At 35.3% G+C, this 20,597-nt stretch overlaps 4 protein-coding genes across 4 annotated transcripts; all 4 read left to right on the plus strand.

Moving 5' to 3' along the window:
• The first annotated feature begins 108 nt into the window (after positions 1 to 108).
• On the plus strand, positions 109 to 6,505 carry LOC111415303 (uncharacterized). Its single transcript, XM_023046917.2, has 2 exons — positions 109 to 200; positions 6,056 to 6,505. The coding sequence occupies exons 1-2, from the start codon at positions 156 to 158 to the stop codon at positions 6,356 to 6,358; spliced, it is 348 nt and encodes a 115-aa protein (XP_022902685.2). The 5' UTR covers positions 109 to 155; the 3' UTR covers positions 6,359 to 6,505.
• Positions 6,506 to 7,454: 949 nt separating this feature from the next.
• On the plus strand, positions 7,455 to 8,418 carry LOC111415292 (uncharacterized). The gene is made up of 2 exons (XM_023046902.2): positions 7,455 to 7,560; positions 7,622 to 8,418. Exons 1-2 carry the CDS (start codon positions 7,549 to 7,551, stop codon positions 8,096 to 8,098), a joined length of 489 nt encoding a protein of 162 aa, XP_022902670.1. The 5' UTR covers positions 7,455 to 7,548; the 3' UTR covers positions 8,099 to 8,418.
• A 1,345-nt stretch (positions 8,419 to 9,763) lies between these two features.
• On the plus strand, positions 9,764 to 10,675 carry LOC111415301 (uncharacterized). Its single transcript, XM_071200049.1, has 2 exons — positions 9,764 to 9,874; positions 9,937 to 10,675. Exons 1-2 carry the CDS (start codon positions 9,863 to 9,865, stop codon positions 10,510 to 10,512), a joined length of 588 nt encoding a protein of 195 aa, XP_071056150.1. The 5' UTR covers positions 9,764 to 9,862; the 3' UTR covers positions 10,513 to 10,675.
• Positions 10,676 to 14,581: 3,906 nt separating this feature from the next.
• On the plus strand, positions 14,582 to 16,695 carry LOC111415300 (calphotin-like). The gene is made up of 2 exons (XM_023046911.2): positions 14,582 to 14,689; positions 14,750 to 16,695. The coding sequence occupies exons 1-2, from the start codon at positions 14,678 to 14,680 to the stop codon at positions 16,580 to 16,582; spliced, it is 1,845 nt and encodes a 614-aa protein (XP_022902679.2). The 5' UTR covers positions 14,582 to 14,677; the 3' UTR covers positions 16,583 to 16,695.
• The last annotated feature ends 3,902 nt before the right edge of the window (positions 16,696 to 20,597 follow it).

Below are 20,597 nucleotides of genomic sequence, written 5' to 3' on the forward strand. Positions count from 1 at the left end.
TGCTTAAGATTATGTGCTACAAAAATCACTTATTGTAATATATATTTTAATATTAAATTACATTTTAATGAGTAACTCTACCCGAACTTTTGCAACTGTTGAAAGGGATCTCAAACGATCGTATATAAACCCCTGACGATTGTGTATAATACATTATGCTTTGTTTCGTCACTACAACAGCAACCAAAATGAACCCTTTGGTAAGATTAAAATTTTTTTTTTATAATAGTACTAGAATATAAAAATACAAGGATTAGTAAGTACAAGGATTTGTAAGAAATCAATTAACGAGAAATGAAAATGTGTTCATTGTGATGAAGCTTATCTAGCTAATTATTATGGATGTACTATGGAAAAATTGAAGAATGAAAGTGGGAAAATCAAAATAACAAGTACTGCACAACTACAATCTCAAAGAAAAGCAAACGTAACATCAGTCAGGAAAATCGTTAAATGACATGAGTAGGTCTTATAGCAAGAAGATAGCAACAAATATAAAAATGGACAATAACCTGATAATAATAATAATAATAATCTGTAATAGAATAATAATAATATTACTTTATTTGTCCCATTAGATGTACATTGACTTAGTATACATGAAATTATTATAAATTAAGCCAGGACAAATTAGGCGGAGTTCAGGTGCAGCCATAACAGCACCTGCTCTTCCACTCAAACCTACTAAAACTAATTCTAAATATACAAGAGAGACAAAGAAAAGAAAAACGAAAAGAAATACTAAAAGAAAAAGACCCGATACTGAAATCATAATAAATTACGTTTAAAATTCTGAATTTGAGACAAGCGGCTCCTCATTCTGTGAAACAACCTTAAAGAAGTGCTACATTTTAAAGTTGATGGCAAATCATTAAAAATATATGTTATTTGGTATGAAAAGCATTTCTTAAATAGCTGGTGATGATGGATCGGCGGGGTAAGAGTGCCCTTGAATCAAATATTCAAGGTATAAACATCGGTACGAAACGTTATTCTATTGAACAAGTATGGAGGTTTCTTTAAAGTAATTATATTAAAAAACAAAACCGCCGAAATCATGTCAAATCCTTTAATTTGTGCGGAACATGCTGATGCCCCCATAACCCAAATATCAAGTGCAAGCAAGAATTTGAAAATTTGAAGGCGACCAATCGCCATAAATCAGCTTAAGAGCAGCATACGCGGAAGCAGTGCACTTATTGATGTGTTTATTAAAGTTTAAATTTTCGTCCAATAAGACATCCAAGATTCTCACACAATCCTTCATACTTGATTGTTGACAACTATCTTGACCCGATCCCAAACAGAATTGTCACTTATTACCTTTCTTGGTCCGAATAAAATCAGCTCCGTTTTAGCAGCATTCAGATAGAGGCAGTGACGCCTAGAAACCAGCTCCAAAGCCTCTATATGCGAAGTCAGACCAAAACCAGCATTATGACATCTGATGGCAGAAAAGATATATATCACTGGGTGTGATCCGCGTAGAAATAATGATTACAATTTTTTATGTATCTGTTAAAATGCGATATGTAAACTGAGGACCCAAAATTAAACAAGATCATCAAACCCAATGTAGCGAAACATGGCATACATCAAAAGCCTTTGAATAATCTAAGAGACTCATCTTGGTCTGTGCTTCCTATGACATCGTCCACAATATTCGATAGAGCATTTATAATAATCCCAAGAAGAATACAGCCCATTCTTTTTAAATGCCGTATAAGCAATATACAGGTGTCTCACGTAACTGGTTCGTTAGAACTTTTTTAGGTTCGAGTATTCGTACAGTTTTGAAATTTTGGTAGTATGGGTTGTTCAGTCGGAACTTTCGATCTAAAATACTGTCAAAATGTCATGGCCTTCTAATAAAAATACAAACGGTTTCCTGCATTTCCTGCATGTTTTGATAAATTTACGAATATGAGAGAAACTACAATAGATAGGTATAGTAATGTTTATAGATAATTTGTAGAAAATTAAATTCTCTTTCTGATAGGCTAAAAAAATATGGGGCGTTCCATTTAAAATTTTCGACTTTCTCAGCATTTTTCAGCAACTTTTGACCACTCTGTATAAGATACTCCGATACAACAAATGTCAATCTATTTGACAACATCTGAAGAGTAATCGTGCCAATGTAGATATTTTTTGAATGAACGTTGGCTGAGATATGGAGTTTTAAAGAGCATGTTGAAATTTTCCAAAAAAAGCTTAAAACAAAAATAACTCGAAAACAAAAAACGCTAGGTACCAATAACTTTTATCAAAGTCAACCTATTATTTTACATACAATTAAATGGTGTAATAAAAATTATAGCATTCCATTTAAAATAGCGAAGTTATGGTCTACTTCCAGTAGACCGGAAGTGGCGGCCATCTTGAAAACATTTTAGATCGAAAGTTCTTAATGAGCAACCCATGCTACCAAAATTTCAAATCTCTACGAATAGTGGAACCTGAAAAAGTTCTAACGAACCAGTTACGTGAGACACCCTGTATATATATATATCCTTGTCGCAAAGACACTGCATTTGTCTGATTGTACTCGTCAACCAAGGCGCAGGAGGCTTAGTAAAGCGTGGAGTTACTAGGGGCATATGACAATTCATTAAATACATTAATGCATTATTTGGGAATTCTGCCATCCAATTCACATTATCTCTATCGTAAATATTAGCTTGGTTCGAAACTTCGAACCAGTTTCTGAAAAAGGTTGCAACATGGCAAAACCCGAAAGTTTCTAGTGTTAGTTCTAATTTTAGTTTAATGATCAGATATGTTTACATGTTCGGTATTTTGATTAAGTAATGAAGTCTGATTGACCGACAAACCAGTCACACGTGTAGGGGAATCCATAATTTGAACTGGACCAAAGGAAGACGTCAAATCGAGCAACGCTGAAGTTTGATTATCACTTATCACACTTCAATAAATTTACATTAAAATCGCCGAGTAACACCAAATCCTCACACTCAGGTGCAAAAGCGGCCAAACTATTCTCAAGGTCTTCCATAAAACAAACAAGATTAAAATTAGGGGGTCTGTACACAACACCGACAGTGATTGCCATTCCATTGAGCCGAAATTGAAAGATAATACTATATTTTATGTTATTAGTAATACACATCGCCACGGCTACATCTATCTTGCCGCAAGAAAGAATATGAATCAATATTGAAATAGGTACTGTCATGATAATCGTTTAACCAGGTTTTAGTCAGACCCAGAAGAGAAAAGCCGCTCCCCAACAACAGAGATGCAGAGATCACACGTTCAAATGAGCCAAAATAAGACTCTGTCATCGGTCGAGAAGTATACTAAATTTTGCTAAAATTAAAATTAAACTTATAGATTATTTGAATCCTCACATACCGCCATACGAGAACCCTTTAGCTTTGATTATGATATGCCAATGGAAATACATTGTTGCCAAAGTGGGCTAATAATAGTTAAATCTAAAGTTTTGAAAATGAAATGTACGCAGAAAAATTAAAATAATAGACATATATGAGCTATCAGAAAGAGCAGTTCAAAAACAGAACCACTGTATCAATATAACATAAAACCAAAAATTACGGTGCTAGTGCAAAACTAGAACTAACACTAGACCGAGAACTAGGAACATTCGAATTTAGTCAGTACACCATAAAGAAAGCCTATATCCAGGTCTAACTGAAACTGAAAAAGTCTCGTTCACTACCGATAGTGGTAAATAATTTGAGATGATCTGCGTAAAAAAGTGCACCTATAATAATAATAATAATAGTTTTATTGAATAAGTATGATTATACATTATTCTCGTCAATAATATACAGTTCGTAAGACTCAAAATATTACATATCCTTCCTTACAATCCATTTACAACCCAGCATTTATATACTAGGAAAGTTCTTTTTCCAATAATACTCGTTTAACTGTCTGTTTGAACCTTTTGTTATTCAACTCTTTTATTTTTGATGGCAATGCATTATACAATTTGATCGATGTATAGTTGATAGTATTCTGGAATTTTTTGATTCTGTGATATCGTATTAACAGACTACTTCCATGACGCGTGTTGTAGATATGTAGATTTTCGTTCTTTGGTAATGTGTCTTTCTTCGTATGAACATGAACTAGGCAGGTAAGTATGAAACAACCCGGGATAGTTAGTATTTTTAAGGTTTTAAAAAATGTTCGGCAACTTCCAATATAGTCAAGCCCAGACAAGATCCGTATCACTTTCTTTTGCATTTTAAATATGTCGTACATATCATTTGACCCTCCCCAGATAGATAGAGACCACGTTAAAGTTTCGGACAGCATAATGCCTAGAAAATTTATCTTTTGAATTTCAGTGTCTTTGTCTCTTATTGTAGGGAAAGTTAGTACTTTGGTTTTATCTGCATTTAATTTCATTTTGTTCATGTCAAACCATGTTTTTGCATCGGCTAATGATGTTTGCGTTTTATTTTTAAGTTGCTGAATATAATTTCCTTGGTTGATAACATATACACTGCATATGTTATCATATATTTGTCTCTATACATCTGCATAGAGACAAATGGAAAGTGCCTTCACATTTTTTGGCAGATCGTTTATATATATCAGAAAAAGTATAGGCCCAAGCACAGAACTTTGAGGTACACCCGTCCCCACAGATTTCCATTCTGAGTGTATTCCTTTCCAATACACTTGCTGTTCTCTCTGATCCAGGTAAGAGGCTAATAAATTATATGCAGTAGCTTTGAAGCCATATTTATGTAACTTTTCTCTTAAAATTCTGTGGTGTATCATATCAAAAGCCTTGCTGAGATCACAAAAGGCTATTTGCGTGTTTTTCTGTTAGTCAAAACTATCTGCTATTTTTTGGATAACATTTAATAACGCTGTTGTGGTTGATCTGCCTTGTATGTACCCATGCTGATATTTGGTTTTGAGATCTTCTTCTTCTAAATATTCTATTATCCTTCTCTTTATGACCATTTCAAATACTTTCGACATCACCGGTAATATTGATATAGGTCTATAATTGCCACAATCGTTTGGGTCCCCTGGTTTCTTAATTGGTATTATTTTCGCTCGTTTGAGTTCCAGTGGGAAAATACCTTCTGTCAAATATTTGTTTAGTACTACTTTCAGTTGTTTACTAATTTGTTCTTCTATTTCTTGTAGCAGTTTTACTGATAAGCCATAAATATCTGTTGTGTTAGTGCTTTTCATGTTTTTAATGATGATAGTGAAGCACGCAGGTAAATCGTTCACAAAGACATTAAATAGTAGAGGGCCCAGAATGGAACCCTGAGATACGCCACTAGTTACATTTATATACCTAGATTTAACACCACCCAGTTCGACGTACTGCCTACAATCAGACACATAAGACGTAAGGAGATCAATCGCAACCAAATCTTTCCAGTTTCATCGTCAACAACGAAAGATCCAAACATTTGCCTGTGAGAAATTAGTGTGAACTACATCAACTTGTCCACTACGGTCCATTGCGGCAGATACATATTGAGCAAAACTTAGTAGGTTAATGGCAGCAGATTTATCTGTGTGGAAGCCATGCTGACAATTTGTTCAAATAGCTTTGTAAAGTTATTGATCCATTCTAGTAAACCGGGCAAATCCTGCTTAATTTTCATGTCTTTGGAAATTCAGAGTTTTTGATTATTAGGTTGAAAATATGTAAGAGTGCAGTCCTTGACTAAAAATATACATACGACTACTCTTTAGCAGGAATCCTATCTGGGCCCGTTGTAGCCTTTGCCTTGAATTTTTTTAAAGTATCATAAACAGCGTGATCGTTACCAGTAGGTTCAATTGATGCAGGAATTATGAACTGGATGCGAAACACCAATAAGAATTACAAGCAATCCTTTATATACAAAGGATTTGATCACATAACTAGAGAAATACTCTTATCACAAGTTGTGCTAAAAGACATAAAAAGACACTTCATCATCTTGTGGATATTGAGGTTATTGAACTTCTGGACACTTCACAGCTAATGAAAAGACATACAAGATAATTTAAGATTATCTTCAATAATTATTTTTTTAATTTTTAGTTCTTTGCCACTCTCCTTTTATTCATCGCTGGATCAAAAGGCGGTGTTATAACCACGGATCTTAGTCATGGTCTTTTAGGATCAGCAACCCCATTAGCAACGTTAACGGCAGTACCAATATCTTCTCTTGGACATGGAGTTTCTTCAGTGGTATCTTCTGGAACTTTAGCACCTAGCGTTACAGGATTGGGTCATTTAGGTGTAACAGCTCCAATTGCTCTTCCAGCTGTATCAACTGTCTCTGTTGGAACTTTAGGATTGTTGGGAAATACTTTGGGAGGTCACGTTTTGTCGACTCATTAAATCGTTATTAATTTAAAATTTGAATTTTATGAATTATTCTTGTAGTTTTCTTCTCTTAAAAAAAAATAATTATTAAAATTTTATAATGATAAAGAAAATTGTTAAATTACAACGAAAAGCGACGATTAATAAATAATCAATGGGAAATGGGTGCGTACTCTTATTTCACAATAACTATTTATAAATTCCGCATGTTCGTGATTGTTGCGGTTGAGCGGTATTTAATTTTTTTAGAAACCTAGTAAATGCATAGTCATGGTTTACATATTAAATTCATTTCATATAAGAAAAGACATCGATACCTTTATAATTTACATAAATAATTTACCAGAAAACTTTAAAGTTTATGATGTTGACCTATTGCTCTACTAGGAAACGCGAGGGTCAAAGATTTGATGCATTTAAAATGGGTGTGGACTAGAACCGAGGAAATATCATCGTTGCTCTTGCACCAGATATGGAGATAAAAATTTCCATACCCTCCTTTAATTAACAAGTAATACCTTTATGACGCTATTTAGGCTTGTGTTCGAAGGATATACTCAATTAATTGTAAGGTTAAATAAAATAAGTAAACTTGTGGTAAATATTTCATGGTCGCCGTTATGGTCGATCTAACGGAATTTACCAGAAAATCGAAGTAAATTAAAAAGAAAAAAATGCAATGTTAAGGATACACGCATTCACTTTTATTATCTCGACCACTTGGACAATGGTTAAAGTGTTTGTTCTAAGTAAAAATTTCGCGTAATTACCATTTCGTGATCCTGGTCGTGACAAAGAGATTGTTGGCATTGCTGTTTGTAAGTTGAACAAGTTTCAGTGTCAGTTTAATTGCATAATGTTATGGTAATATGTAATGATATATAACCACAACACTCGGAATTTAAAGTGCTCTAAATAAAATATTAAATCTTTAAGAATATTTTATTGTTAATATTTTTTAAGTAATATTGTTACCTTAATCTTAGGGAATAAAAAAAATGTACGGATATTGGAAAGCTAAACTATGGGCGCGGTCTCACGAGTGGCGGGGACTAAAGTCAGCCCACCGATTTTCGAACAACTAAAAAGCAAAGAGACAGATAAACGGTAGAAGCGAAGGTCAGAAATTACCTATATAAAGTTAACCCGAGCAAGTAGAAGGCACTCTCAGAAGTTCATTTGACCTAACGAGATCTCTTCTAATCATGAACGCCTTGGTTAGTATAAAACCAACCCTTTTGTGGTAATAAATGTTACTAAAGAAATGTTTGATTCTAGTTTGTTGTCGCCCTTGCCTTTTTGGCTGCTGCCAATGCTAAACCATCTGGTCATGGTACTGGTGCTGTAATTTCTGGCCCAGCTGGTGTTGTTACTGGACATGGTGCCGTAGGACCAACTGGTCTTCCCAATGGCCATGGAGGTTGGGGTGGTGGATGGGGACATGGAGGAGGATGGGGTGCTGGTGCCTGGGGAGGACATGGTGGATGGGGAGGATATGGAGGAGATGCCGTTGTTGGTCATGGAGTAGCTGTTGTTGGACCTTCTGCTCATGGTGGAGCTTGGGCTGGAGCTGGTCATGGAGGTTGGGGTGGATGGGGAGGCGCTGGTTGGGGTGCCGGTTGGGGCGCTGGACACGGAGCCCATGGAGTAGCCGTTGTTGGACCAGCTACCGTCCCAGCTGCCGTTGTTGGACCATCCGGTAAAGTTGTTGCCGATGGATTGTACGGAGTCGGGCATGGACATGGTCATTGGTAATTACAGAAAAACCAAAAACAACCCCTTTTGATCGCAACTATACGACTTAAGCCTGTCTAATGGACTGTTCTTATGATTCTTTTTTCTTTATTATTTTCTTTTCTTGCCATCACTCGTACCAATCTTCCTATTTATATGCTGTATCAGTATGAGCACCGTATACGCGATATTTTAACATCTCTTAGTCTGGACGGGACGCTTCGTATATTGTTGATTATTAGGACGAACACAACTGCCTCGAATTTTATATCGTTTGCCTCTGTACAATTTGTACATATTTATGTATTATTAAATGTGTTAAATAAATCGATGTGTATATACATTTTTGTTTTTTTTTATGTAATATTTACATTTATTTCAATTCTTATTACTTTATTGAGATAATAAAAACTAGAAACAATTAGCCTCACTCAATTCATTTTGAATTTTTGTCCTTACTATCCTATCTCTAATAACATTTCTGACTGAGATACTTCCTCGTCGAAGACACTTTGCAGATATTAAACCTATAAGAAATGCTCTTAATATTGTCATAAAACTTTATTTCATTATATGATATGAGAAGAATAATGAACATCGTTGATTTCTTAATGCCATGGTTCTTTCTTCAACATCACCTGTTAACTTCTATAAATTGCTGGTCATTTAGCCACTAAAAGCCTAACTTAGAGTATTCCCTCTAACACATTTAAAGTGCACTTTATTTGTTAATGGTCAACCCAAATGTCAAAAAGATGAACCTGGGAAGAAAATAATTATGGCTAAAACTATGATTAACATGATATCATCTTAAAACTGGCCATCATATTCTTATGCATCGGTGGCAACCTCTATCTTTTCATTAATTAAGGTCGCTTGCTGACTAATATCATATGAACCTGAAACTGGTCATCATATTGTGAGACCTCACTCGTAATTTTTTGAATAATTTCGGTGATTTTATCTTAAATCTAATTATATAGTATTAAAATTTACGCGTAAATTACAAATTATAAAATAAAAAGTAATTTTACATATTCCACATTAAATTAATAATTCATGATGAATAAATGAATAGCATAAACTGCTATATCATTAGCGTTAAGTTCCAATCACCACAAATTTGTATTTTTAATCGATTATTATATAATTAACGATCGGTAAATAATAGGCTGATTTCTTTAATAGATTTTTGTTGGTTACTTGGTTAAAATAAATTTATATTATTTTTATTTCAAGAGGTTGTCAACCTTGATATACATATCGTAGCCTTTAGGTCGTTATTTATTTATTTCTACGATTTTTTCTTCCACAAAGGACAAGACACCTCCAGTATTATACGTTTTGATCATTCAATATCGGCGTTGAGTTAGAACACTTTTACAATTATAACAATAAATTATCTAAATCCATTCTTAATCCTTCTGGCTATTTAGCTTTAAGCGTATAACAGTAATTTAGATATTATAAGGACGTAATTATATAGCAAAGCGTAGTTTTTTTACTAATATGCCGCATTCCTGCACAGGGACCCTGATATGCGCGCGTTCTTTGCTTGATCCGACTAATATTCATGAACAAACTAAAAAAAAATCATGTAATAATTAGAAAGCCGGGTGGGTGAGGTTACGTGGTGGGGTACACAGTTGATTTTTGAGAGTTTGGCGCAAAAAGATAAGTAACTGGAGTAAATGAAGGTCAAAAAGGACTATATAAACTATTTATGTCCATTGGGTAGTCAGATTGTGAAGTCCAATTGACTCGACAAGATCTCAAGAATCTAAAATGAACGCATTGGTAAGTTCATTTACTAAAAATGTTAGATAATATTATAATAAAGTATTTTTTGGATGTTTTAGATCGTCTTCGCTCTTGTCTGCTTATCAGCAGTTAACGCCAGACCTGGAGGTCATGGCTCTGGTGCTGTGGTCTCTGGACCAGCTGGAGTTGTAACCGGCCATGGTGCTGTAGGACCTGATGGTAATGCCAATGGACATGGAGGATGGGGTGGTGGATGGGGAGGTGGATGGGGAGGACATGGAGGATGGGGAGGATGGGGTGGAAACGGAGCTTGGGGAGGACATGGTGGATGGGGTGGAGATGGTGGATGGGATGGTGATGATGGCAGCTACCCAGGTGACACCGATGATGATGGCAGTTGGGGTGGACACGGAGGATGGAATGGAGATGGTGGATGGGATGGTGATGATGGCAGTTGGGGAGGACATGGTGGATATGGTGGTGATGCCGTCGTTGGACACGGTGTAGCCATCGTAGGACCTGCTGCCGGAGGTGGTAGCGAACTCCAAAGCCACGGACCCGGTGTCGCCATCGTTGGACCACACACTGTACCAGCTACCGTTGTTGGACCAGCCGGTAAAGTAGCTGCTGTTGGTCTTTACGGCGTTGGACACGGTGGTCATGGTCATTGGTAAATCTAGACGCAACTTAATCATGTACGAGTGACTAAGATTTAACTAGCTCCTTATTGACGATTTTTTTCGTCAATTAATTTTTATTTTTTGCTTTGTGTATATATGATTATTCATATTAAATGTGACTATAAATTGTATTAAATAAAAGAACATATAAAAATGATTATTTCAGTTTTTCTTTTATAAAATCATCGATTAAATCGCATTCTTCAAAATAATAGCGATTAAATGTTATTGTTGGGCGAGGTTCAATAGCATTACACCACAGATATGTATCTTGAACATTCTGAAAAGGTAATTGGCACAATGAAGGCCGTGCCTTTGCTATATATTTACGTTTCCTATTAGTCATGTCTTTTATAACGCAAAGTGCACCCGGCGAAATATCACACGATTAACGTGGGTGGTACACTTTCATTAAGCACCCAAGTCTAATTTAAATTAATGTCATTAAGTTAAACAATTCAATCTAACGATTATTTCTGCAAAGATAATTTTCTTTTATAAAAATCAATAAATTTTATTCAACTTTAATTTTGTGTATACCTATTTAAAGATAATATTTGAGGCTAGACGAACTTAAAGAGTATACTTTTAGCTTTAATTCGGTATAAAAATCATTCTTGTGTCTTAAAAAATAAAGCTCACACGATTTTTTGAAGCTAATCGATTTTTATCACAATTTGAAAATTTCACCAAAAAACTATTCTTTAATTTTTATGTTATTGCATCCGATTTATACACTTTAATTTTAGTCAGCATATATTATTTGAAAGAGCATACTTTAAGCTTTAATTCAGTATAAAAATCATTCTTGTATCTTAAAAAATAAAGCTCATACGATTTTTTGAAATTTATCAAATTTTTTCACAATTTAAAAATTTTATCCAAAAACAGCTCTTTAATTGATATTTTTTTGAACACGAATTTAAATATTGATCGGCATATACCATCTTAAAGAGTATACTTTTAGCTTTAATTCGGTATAAAAATCATTCTTGTGTCTTAAAAAATAAAGCTCACACGATTTTTTGAAGTTAACCGATTTTTATTACAATTTGAAAATTTCACCCAAAAACTATTCTTTAATTTTTATGTTATTGCAGCCGATTTATACACTTTAATTTTAATCAGCATATATTATTTGAAAGAGTATACTTTAAGCTTTAATTTAGTATAGAAATCATTCTAGTATCTTAAAAAATAAAGCTCATACGATTTTTTGAAATTTCCAAATTTTTTCACAATTTAAAAATTTTATCCAAAAATTGCTCTTTAATTAATTGATATTTTTTTGAAGACGAATTTAAATATTGATCGGCATATATCACCTTAAAGAGTATACTTTTAGCTTTAATTCGGTATAAAAATCATTCTTGTATCTTAAAAAATAAAGCTCACACGATTTTTTGAACTTAACCGATTTTTATCACAATTTGAAAATTTCACCCAAAAACTATTCTTTAATTTTTATGTTATTGCAGCCGATTTATACACTTTAATTTTAATCAGCATATATTATTTGAAAGAGTATACTTTAAGCTTTAATTTAGTATAGAAATCATTCTTGTATCTTAAAAAATAAAGCTCACACGATTTTTTGAAATTTATTAAATTTTTTCACAATTTAAAAATTTTATCCAAAAACAGCTCATTAATTGATATTTTTTTGAAGACGAATTTAAATATTGATCGGCATATACCATCTTAAAGAGTATACTTTTAGCTTTAATTCGGTATAAAAATCTTTCTTGAGTTTTAAAAAATAAAGCTCACACGAGTATTTGAAGTTAATCAATTTTTATTACAATTTTAAAATTTCACTCAAAAACTATTCTTTAATTTTTATGTTATTGCAGCCGATTTATACACTTTAATTTTAATCAGCATATATTATTTGAAAAAGTATACTTTAAGCTTTAATTCAGTATAGAAATCATTCTAGTATCTTAAAGAATAAAGCTCACACGATTTTTTGAACTTAACCGATTTTTATCACAATTTGAAAATTCACCCAAAAACTATTCTTTAATTTTTATGTTATCGCAGCCGATTTATACACTTTAATTTTAATCAGCATATATTATTTGAAAAAGTATACTTTAAGCTTTAATTCAGTATAGAAATCATTCTTGTATCTTAAAAAATAAAGCTCACACGATTTTTTGAAGTTTATCAAATTTCTTCACAATTTGAAAATTTTATCCAAAAACAGCTCTTTAATTGATATTTTTTTAAAGACAAATTTAAATATTGATTGGCATATACCATCTTAAAGAGTATACTTTTAGCTTTAATTCGGTATAAAAATCATTCTTGTATCTTAAAAAATAAAGCTCACACGATTTTTTGAACTTAACCGATTTTTATCACAATTTGAAAATTCACCCAAAAACTATTCTTTAATTTTTATGTTATCGCAGCCGATTTATACACTTTAATTTTAATCAGCATATATTATTTGAAAAAGTATACTTTAAGCTTTAATTCAGTATAGAAATCATTTTAATATCTTAAAAAATAAAGCTCACACGATTTTTTGAAATTTATCAAATTTCTTCACAATTTAAAAATTTTATCCAAAAACAGCTCTTTAATTGATATTTTTTTTAAGACGAATTTAAAATTTTAATCGGCATATACCATCTTAAAGAGTATATTTTGAGTTTTAATTCGGTATAAAAATCATTCTTGTATCTTAAAAAATAAAGCTCACACGATTTTTTGAACTTAACCGATTTTTATCACAATTTGAAAATTCACCCAAAAACTATTCTTTAATTTTTATGTTATCGCAGCCGATTTATACACTTTAATTTTAATCAGCATATATTATTTGAAAAAGTATACTTTAAGCTTTAATTCAGTATAGAAATCATTCTTGTATCTTAAAAAATAAAGCTCACACGATTTTTTGAAGTTTATCAAATTTCTTCACAATTTAAAAATTTTATCCAAAAACAGCTCTTTAATTGATATTTTTTTGAAAACGAAGTTAAATATTGATTGGCATATACCATCTTAAAGAGTATACTTTTAGCTTTAATTCGGTATAAAAAGCATTCTTGTGGCTTAAAAAATAAAGCTCAGACGATATTTTGAAATTTATCAAATTTCTTCCCAATTTAAAAATTTTATCCAAAAACAGCTCTTCAGTTGATATTTTTTTGGAGACGAATTTAAATATTGATCGGCATATACCATCTTAAAGAGTATATTTTGAGCTTTAATTTAATACAAAAATCATTAGTATATCTTCTAAAATAAAGCTCGCACGATTTTTTGAAGTTAGCCATTTTTATTACAATTTGAAAGCTTCACCCAAAAACAATTCTTTCATTTTTATTTTATTGAAGCCGATTTCTACACATTAATTTTAATCAGCATAAATAGTATACTTTAAGCTTTAATTCAGCATTCACCCATTCTTCTATTTAAAAAAATAAAGCTCACACGAAACTTTGAAATTAATCAATTTTTACAGAACATTTTTTTTGTACTTTTGACTCCAATTTTACAATATTCTTCTTGATCAGTATCTACCACCTTAAACAACAAACTTTAAGCTTTAATTTAATATAAAAATAATTCTTGCATCTTAAGAAATAAAATAATTCCAATTTTTTAACCTTAACCATACAACAATGATTGATTATTTATAAAAAGAACGGTTTGGTTTTACTACGTATTTCTTGAAAGTGTTATTTTTTCTTAGCAATGCAATGCCGTCTGACTAACACATTCCCGTTACGATTATTTATTTGCGGACCTAATCACAGCAATAACAATATTAGAAATATGACGCATTCAGAAACCCTATAACTATTTCATAAATTTCTACATCGATTTTGCACGTGACTTTAACAGATATGAATGGATTATCCATGTGTTCCTCACTACATCCGGAATACATATGTCAACATAGACCAGTTTTTTCTAGAAATGTGGAAAATACGCCGAACCGCGTCATTAATGCAGATATTATGCTAACTTTTGCTTTTGTGTCGCGAAGAAATATACTCATAGAAATGCCCTGTACCACGAAGGAAAGGCGTGGCGTTAAGCGCAAAAATTATTGCAAGGTTGCCATACGGTTATAAAACTCTGGAATATATTAGTGCCAACGCTCATACGGAGGATTGTTTAGTTGGTGACAAGTGGTATCATGAAGCAACTGGTAGGTGTTAAGTTCATTTCTTAATTTATTTTTTAATTAATTAATTTCGTTTATTTTTAGATATTTTTGGCATATTTCGGTTTAGCTGTATTTGCTAAACCTAGCCATCATCATCATCATCATCACCATCCCCTTGCTGATGTTTACCCAATACATCCAGGCGTTGGTGCTATTTATAAAGGTCCAAATTCCGAAACGATTATAAAAGGTCCCGATGGAAGTGTGATTACCGCCGAAGCTGATGGTGGTTCTATAGGAGTAGATGGTCATAGTGAAGCGGTTAGTCACGTAGCTGTTGAAACAATAAATCATGGAGTTGGTCTTGGTCATCAAGCTGTTAGTGCGTCAGCTGGAGCTTATGTTCAAACAAATTCCATAGCACCTGCACCTGTTATCGTTGCTAAAGCTCCAGCACCTGTTGTTGTAGCCGAACCAGTTGTACTTGTTCAAGATAACAGAGATGTTGCATCATTGGATGGCCCATCAGGATCTATTTTACGTCATGGAGAAGATGCGATTATTTCAGGACCTTCTTCAACGACATATAAAGGGGGTAAACATGTAATTGATGTTCCTAACATTGAGGTACAAGCTAGTGTTGTTGGTGCCTCAGGTCCAGGGTATGTTCATGGTCCTGTAGTTGCCCCAACACCGATAATATCACCTGTTCATGGACCTGTTGTTTCTCCTGTTCCAGTAGTATCTCCAGTACCATCAGTTTCTCCATTCCCTATTGTTTCTTCAGGTCCTATAGTGGAAACAATAGTTAGTTCAACACCTGGTCCAATTTTAATTAACCCACCACCAAGACCATTGAGACCAAGGCCTGTTTTAGTCGACACAACCCATCCTTTTAAACCTTTATCTTCTCCTGTACCAGTTTTGGTAGATAATACCCACCTCGCCGGATCAACTTTAGGAACATCTTCAGTATTAGTTGATAATTCTCAAATTTTACGAAATGAAGTGGTAGTTTCAAGTCCAGGTCCAATTCTACACGACACCTCAGCTATTTCAATCCACAACGAAGTAGTTCCCCAAGTCGTTGTTTCAAGTACTCCAAGTCCGGTGTTAAGTGCTACCCCAATCGTTGTAGCCCCATCTAAAACAATTGTTGCTGCACCAACCGTTGAATTAAGTCCACCTTCTGTTGGAATTTATTCAACACCCGCATCTCATATCGTTGGACATGCAAACGAAGAAGCTCTCTCAGCCATCATTGCTAAAAACGCCGAGGCTGAACAATCTTATTTATCCGCCCTTCGATATGCTGGATATGAAAAAGCTTTAGCTGCGGAAGCTGAAAGGAAATCGTTAGCGGCAGCTATCGCATCTGGGGCTTATTCAGGACATGGAATTGCAGAACATTCTATTAATCCGGTTGTTAGCCAAGGAAATCACATAATTACAGGAGGTATTGTATCAAGCACAGCTGCACCTGTTATTGTTTCTAGCACTCCAGCCCCAATTTTGGTGACTTCAACTCCGGCTCATGGCGAAGTTGTTGGATTAGGACATGAAATTGTTTCAGTTGGGCCCCAAGTTTATCAAGAAAATGGGATCGTTTCGGTAACTCCAAAACCAGAGGTTATTGTTTCCAGACCAACAGCGATCTTGGCTCCTCATCCACCACCAGCTCTTGGCCAAATTATTGTTCAAAATGAACGAGTCTCTTCCGCTAGTAAATCTAGTGAGCATTCATCATCAGTAAAAAGCTCTTCATCTACAATATCTGGCCCAGCAGTTTTAGGGGGACCTCACGGATATAGATTACCAGCTGGTCCACCATTGGGATATCAATCTGATTACTCACAATGGCGTCAAAGTGTATCAAAACAAGCATACCACGAAGAAGAAAGCGGTTATTCGGTCCAAAAAGGACTTTTGCATTAAAATTTAATTTACTAGTCTAACGATTCTTATTTTATAACTTTATTTATGCGTAATATTTTAATGATTTTGCTGTAATTTTTAATTTATATTAATAAAATTGATGAGATAAAGTATTTTATTCTTTTTAAAGTGTTTAATAAGAAGATTAATTTAAAAAACTAATCTATGTAAATTTAATAAAAATATAATAAAGTATTAATAAATGACAATTCGAGAGATTATTTCAAGTTATTTTGCGTTCACTTAACATGTGCAAATCCGATTAAGAATTACTTTCACTTTTAAACACATAAATATTCTCGACATTGTCCTTGTTGTTCTAAGCTTCCTTTAAGGGAAAATTGTATCTTTCCTATTTATTAATACACAATTAAATTCTTTGGATTATTACAAAATTTTTTATTGTTGTTGGTTTCTTTTAATGAATTTCGATGAGTAATGCATGTAATTTGCATAAAACTCTACTTACTTGTATAATTAGAATAAATTGTGTTAAAATGTCAGTGCCAACAAAGTGCGCAGTAATTAAGGTCGAAGAAAATAATTAATGAGTGTCTTTTATTTGTGAGCAAAAGTATAAATTTTATTTCAAATATTTTATGCCTCCTAATCCTAAACCAACTCCATTGTTTGTAGCAACAGTTCCAGATGGTCCGGCTAAAACTGCACCACTAACAACTCCTGGTGCAATAATCGGGGTTGCAATAGGAGCAGCGATTGGAGCGGCAAGGATTGGACCTGCTGAGAGAACAGAAGCTCTTGCAATAATTCCTCCGGAGATGGGAGCACCCAATCCTAATCCCAAAGGAACGACGGAGCAGTAAGCTGTTGATACAGCAACCAAGAAGAATACAATCTGCAAAAAAGTTTCTTTTTAAGATCCCTTTATATATTTTTTTTTCTTACCATGGAGTTCATGTTGAATGCTTATGCTCACACAGATTATTCTGCAATGCCTAAAACTTGGACTTTGAAGATATTTATACTAAACTTTTCATAAAGACCTTCATAAAGTTGTATGATGCAAACTTGCATCAGCTTTTCAATTAATATATTGTCTAAGGCCTAAGTAAATAAGATTTATTTATAGGCATAATGTGTTAATTAAATGATGCAATCCTTCATCATCCACTTTACGAAGGACTTAAATTCCTATAAATAGATTTTGCAAAAAGCTTTATGTATTTATAGTTAATAAAGTTATCAAACCATAAACACCACAATGAAAGCTGTCGTAAGTCTTATATATTTTAATTCCATAATTATGTAATTAATTCGTTTTTAGGGCCTCGTCTTTTTATTGGCGTTATCATCCGCCTACTCATCCGTTGTTCCACTTGGTGTTGGAGTTATTCCAGCTGGTGGAGTCATCGTGAGTCGCCCCGGAATTGCTGCAACTTCAATTATTTCCCCAGTAGCAGCAATAAGCCCATTAAGAGTTAATGTTGTGGGTGGACCCATTTTGACTAAAGGAGTTGCAAGAGGATTGATTATTTGAAAATGAGTGATGATTCTGATTGGTACACTTGTCTCATTGCACTGATTATAATCAATGTAAATTTTTCGTGAATAATAAATCATTTCTATTGTTTATTATTTACATTATTCAAATATTACTTTCACTCTCTACCCTCTTCCTCCATTTCCACGCCCTCGGCTCTTCGGTCCAATCATCCCCTCACCCATCCCTTTGTCTCTTCACCCCCATCACCATTCTCATCCTTCGTTTCCCCTCTCCCCCCTCTTCTAAGATCTGCCTTCGGTCCATCTCCTCCTCCCTCAACTCACTGCACCCATTCAGCATATGTTCTAACGTTTCCCATTCCTCCCTGCACAGCCTACACCACCTCTCCTCATCGGCCATCCAGTATTTGTTGGCTCTCTCCTCGTTTCCACAACGGAACCTAGCCACCAACTTTTTCCCTTCCTCATCTCTTTCCAATAACAAGTATCTAGGCAGCCCCTCCGTAATTATGTCCCTGTATCTTTCCTTATACCTTCCCTCTTTTATTTGTGTCCTTCTTTCCTGTCTCTGCACATCTCGGTCCCTGTCTCTCAACTCCCTCCACATCTCCCTACCCACCCTTCGTCTACTATTTATCTCCGTTACCGAGTAGCCCGCTCGTCTATAACAGTTGTCTCTGTGTCCTTTCCCATATCTGACCTTTCCCTCTCTAATTTCCCTCCAACACTCCCCCAGGATACCGCAGCTTGGCCTCCCTTCTATTCTTTCTTCATATTTCACTGCCCTCCTGCCCGCCTCCACCCTGACCTTATCCACCTTTACCTCTTCCCTCACTATATACCCCGGTGTTTCTCTCGCCACCCCAAGCACCCATCTCCAATATCTAGCCTGCACGTCCTCCAGCGGTCCCTGCTCCCTCCATCCCCATACCTCTACCCCATACATCATCACACTGCTAACCAGACCTTCTAACATAATCTTCCTCGCTGCCACATTCCTTCCAAAGACTCTCTTCCCTCAACCCCATAGAACTGTCCAGAACACGTCGCTCAGCTTATCTCCCACTTTTATCCTAGCCATCGTCTCCATGTATATTTCCTTCACTCTCGCAATTAGGTGTTCCGTTATCCCCCTTCTCCCCATCTTCTCCCACAACTTCCCCCTATCCACCTTATCAAAAGCCGCCTTCAAATCTATAAACAGGGCGTACAATTTCCCTCCCTTCTTATCCAGCTCTCTATCTGCCAAATGCTTCAACACATACACGTTGTCGATTGCTCCCCTTCCCTTTCGAAAGCCTGCCTGCCCATCCGGCAAAATTCCCCCCAACTCCATCTCCTCCTCCAATCTTCCCAGCAGTATCTTCGTGTATACCTTGTATGCCGAGTCTAGTAGATTAATTCCCCTGTACCTCTCTACACTTCCCTTATTACCCTTTTTATATACTGGGCAAATTACCCCCACTTTCCATCCCTCCGGAATCCCACCCCCTCTCCATACGATATTCATCCCCTCCAACAACTTCACTCGCACCACCCTTGATGCTTCCAACCATGCTTCGTTATGTATCCCATCTTCACCTGGCGCCTTTCCCTTCTTCAATCTCCTAAGCACCGCCTCCATCTCCTCTTCTGCTATCTCCCCATCTCCCTCATATCCTCCCAACCCCGTTAGCCTCGTTTCAACCCCTCCCAATAATCCCATAAAGTAACTCTTCCATTCTGTCATGTGTATTTCGCTGGTTATCGTCTCCCTACCCTTCATTCCTTTTTTCAGATACCTGCAGACCTCCCCTTCCCTTGTTATCCCCCTAATCTCTGCCGCCTCCTTCTCCCTCAATTCTGTTTTCTTTCTACTGCATAACTCACTGTATTCTCTCCTGGCTTCCCTATATCTATCCACCTCTATCTTCCCCCGTCTCCACAGCCTCAACCTCCTTCTCGCCTCCCTCTTCGCCTTCTTGCACTCGCCATCATACCAGTCGTTCCTCCCCACTTTGTCCCCCCTACGTACACACTCCCTTTTCAGTGTTGCCTCCCGCACTACCTGGGTAAGCTCTTCCAACCCGTTGATCTCTTGTATCCTCTGTTGCCAAGTGTCGAGGTTTCCCCTGTAGAATGCTACCTCTTCTTCCGACCAATCTGTCCTGATGAACTTGCTACCCAGTTCCGCTCGCCTTCTGTCGCCCAACCCCTTTACCTCCACCTCCAACGGTTAGTGATCCGACTCTACCGCTTTCCCACTTTAAACCTTTCCACCCTCTCCCACATTTCCTGATCCACCAATACATAATCAATCACAGATGTCCCCCTCGCCCCGATGTAAGTATACTCCCCTTCCTCTTTATTCCCATTCAGTATCTCCCATCCGTTCTCCTCCACCCATCTCAGCATTTCTGTTCCTTCTCCATTCCGCACAGTATCCTTCGACCGCCGTCGTCCCTCCTCTCCCCATATCTCAACTATTACTTTTACTATTACTTATTATTACATTAAAATAAATAACAAGTTAGTCAAGTTTAAAAAAAAGTGTATCGAAAGCCATATTGAT

Source organism: Onthophagus taurus, chromosome 11 (assembly GCF_036711975.1).
Source record: "Onthophagus taurus isolate NC chromosome 11, IU_Otau_3.0, whole genome shotgun sequence".
Lineage (NCBI taxonomy): Eukaryota > Metazoa > Arthropoda > Insecta > Coleoptera > Scarabaeidae > Onthophagus > Onthophagus taurus.

Excerpts from the sequence above, each read along its gene's own strand:
- LOC111415303 (XM_023046917.2), top strand. The coding sequence starts at position 156 with ATGCTTTGTTTCGTCACTACAACAGCAACCAAAATGAACCCTTTG. Across the intron at positions 201-6,055 it reads CAACCAAAATGAACCCTTTG|TTCTTTGCCACTCTCCTTTT; the intron begins GTAAGATTAAAA and ends TTTAATTTTTAG.